General features: G+C 44.8%; 1 protein-coding gene across 1 annotated transcript in view; it reads right to left on the reverse strand.

Moving 5' to 3' along the window:
• LOC107690865 (nebulette-like) overlaps positions 1-2301 on the reverse strand; it is a 22703-nt gene that overhangs the window by 4765 nt on the left and 15637 nt on the right. The window contains exon 14 of the mRNA XM_016489284.1: positions 51-158. Coding sequence (XP_016344770.1) covers positions 51-158 — 108 coding nt within the window. The remainder of the gene's footprint in view (positions 1-50; positions 159-2301) is intronic.

Raw genomic sequence — 2301 nt, forward strand, 5'->3', positions numbered from 1 at the left:
CACACACGCACACGCGCACTCACACACGCACACACACACACACACATCACCTCGCTCTGCATCTTCTGCGCTTCCTTTGACACTTTATATATCTGTGTGTCCACAAACTCCATCTGCGACTTCCCCCGGTTCTTCTCGTATTCCTCTTTATATTTCCACTGCAAACACAGATCAAAATGAATCTCAACACAAACTAATCATCACAGCTGATGCAGAATGTAACAGAATCATCAGACGAGTGAATCAGAGTCTGTACGTTGCTCTGTAGTTTGCTGGCATGGAGCGCGTGGCCCAGATGAAGCAGGTTGGGTAAATCAGTGACGGCCTGCAGCTTCTTCTGACTGTACTTCACCTGTCACACACACACACACACACACACACACACAAACACGTGTGATGAACACATGCACACACTCCTCATACACCATAATGACTCAACAAGGGAAAATCTCCTCAAACGGCTGTGAAAGTGTTTCCATGGACACCAGTGCAGTCTGGCAGGAATCAGACGCATCTTTAGAGGAGCAAAACAACATGAGCTGAATGAAGAGAACAGATCATCCTGGACAGCCATTCAGCGTGAGTGTATGTGTGTGTGTGTGTGTGTGTGTGTGTGTGTGTGGTGTGTGTGTGTGTATGTGTGTGAGTGAGTGTGTGTGCGTGAGTGAGTGTGTGTGTGTATGAGTGAGTGTGTGTGTGTGTGAGTCACCTGACTGGCCAGAGCTGACGCGGCCTGTGTTTGTCTGAAGCTCACACACTCGCTGGGGTTGTACTGCGGCTTCTGTTCTCTCAGATTCTTCTCAAACTTCTGCTTGTAGTTGACCTGCAGAAACAGAGACAATCTGAGACCAGTGAGGAGAGAATGGCTTTAACACGTGCATCAGTGAACAAACTGAAGACCGATCACGTGACGTGTCTCGTACCTGACTGGCCAGTCGCGTGGCCTCTTTGGCGTGTTGTATGTCGGGTCGCTCCAGCAGCGCTCGCTGGTCAAACGTGTCCACTTTACTCCTGTAGGCCACCTGTGAGGACGCCACGCATTATTCCTGAGCACACACGTGTCACACAAACACCTGTATGAGGAGCAGCACTCACGTCACTGGCGAGTTTACTGGCGTGTGTGGCGTTCCGGATGTCAGGTCTGTCCATCACCTCACTGAATTTATGAAGCTCCTCCTTCCCTCGGCGATACGCCACCTTCAGCAACACATTGCTGAGAGTCAGAGCAGCTCAAAACAAATGTGTTTAGCTGAATGCAAAACGCTCATGACAGTGTGTGACGCTAATAAAAGACAGATGAGACCTCACTGAGCATCATTCAGAGGACTAATTTGACAAAACCTCATAAAACCTCCTTTTGGGGACATATTTTTTCTATTGTAAAAATGTGAGTGTGTGTGTGTGTGTGCTCTTACATTGCTCTGGTGTTTGTTGACCTGAATGGCGTGTGTGACGTCGGGCAGATCCTTCATCTGTGAGTAGTTTGATTTGCCTTTCTCTGAGTTAAACTTCTCTTTGTAGAGTTTCTACAAAGAAAGAATATTGATTACACACACAACATAATAACACACACACACACACACTCATATACACACACACACACACACACACACTCATATACACACACACACACACACACACACTCATATACACACACACACACACACACACACTCATATACACACACACACACACACACACAGCGCAGCTGGAGAAAACAGAACTAGAGGTATTTCGTATTGCTTGGCTGGAAAGTACCCTATCCTACAGAAAAGCATTAAAAACTGCTAGATCTCATTACTTTTCGTCTCTTTTAGAAGAAAACAAACATAACCCCAGGTATTTATTCAATACAGAGGCTAAATTTACGAAAAACAAAGCATCAACAGGTGTTGACATTTCCCAACAGCACAGCAGTAATTACTTTATTTGACTCTACAGTATCACATCAGATAGTGTGCTATAGATCCCCTGAGAAACAATTCCACTCATTCTCTACTATAGGAGAGGAAGAATTGTATAAACTTGTTAAATCATCTAAACCAACAACACAAATTGTATTCCTTCTTAGAGAAAAATGGTATCTGTAAGGATTTCCAGTCAGGATTTAGACCGTATCATAGTACTGAGACTGCTCTCATTAGAGTTAGCGCTGCGTTCGACACTATTGACCACAACATTGAATAGACTAGAAAACTTTGTTGGCATTAATGGAAGTGCATTAACATGGTTCAAATCGTACTTATCTGACCGCCATCAATTCGTAGCAGTGAATGAAGAGGTATCATATCGATCACAAGA

This window comes from Sinocyclocheilus anshuiensis, unplaced genomic scaffold (genome assembly GCF_001515605.1).
Source record: "Sinocyclocheilus anshuiensis isolate Anshui unplaced genomic scaffold, SAMN03320099.WGS_v1.1 scaffold2375, whole genome shotgun sequence".
In the NCBI taxonomy this organism is placed as follows: domain Eukaryota; kingdom Metazoa; phylum Chordata; class Actinopteri; order Cypriniformes; family Cyprinidae; genus Sinocyclocheilus; species Sinocyclocheilus anshuiensis.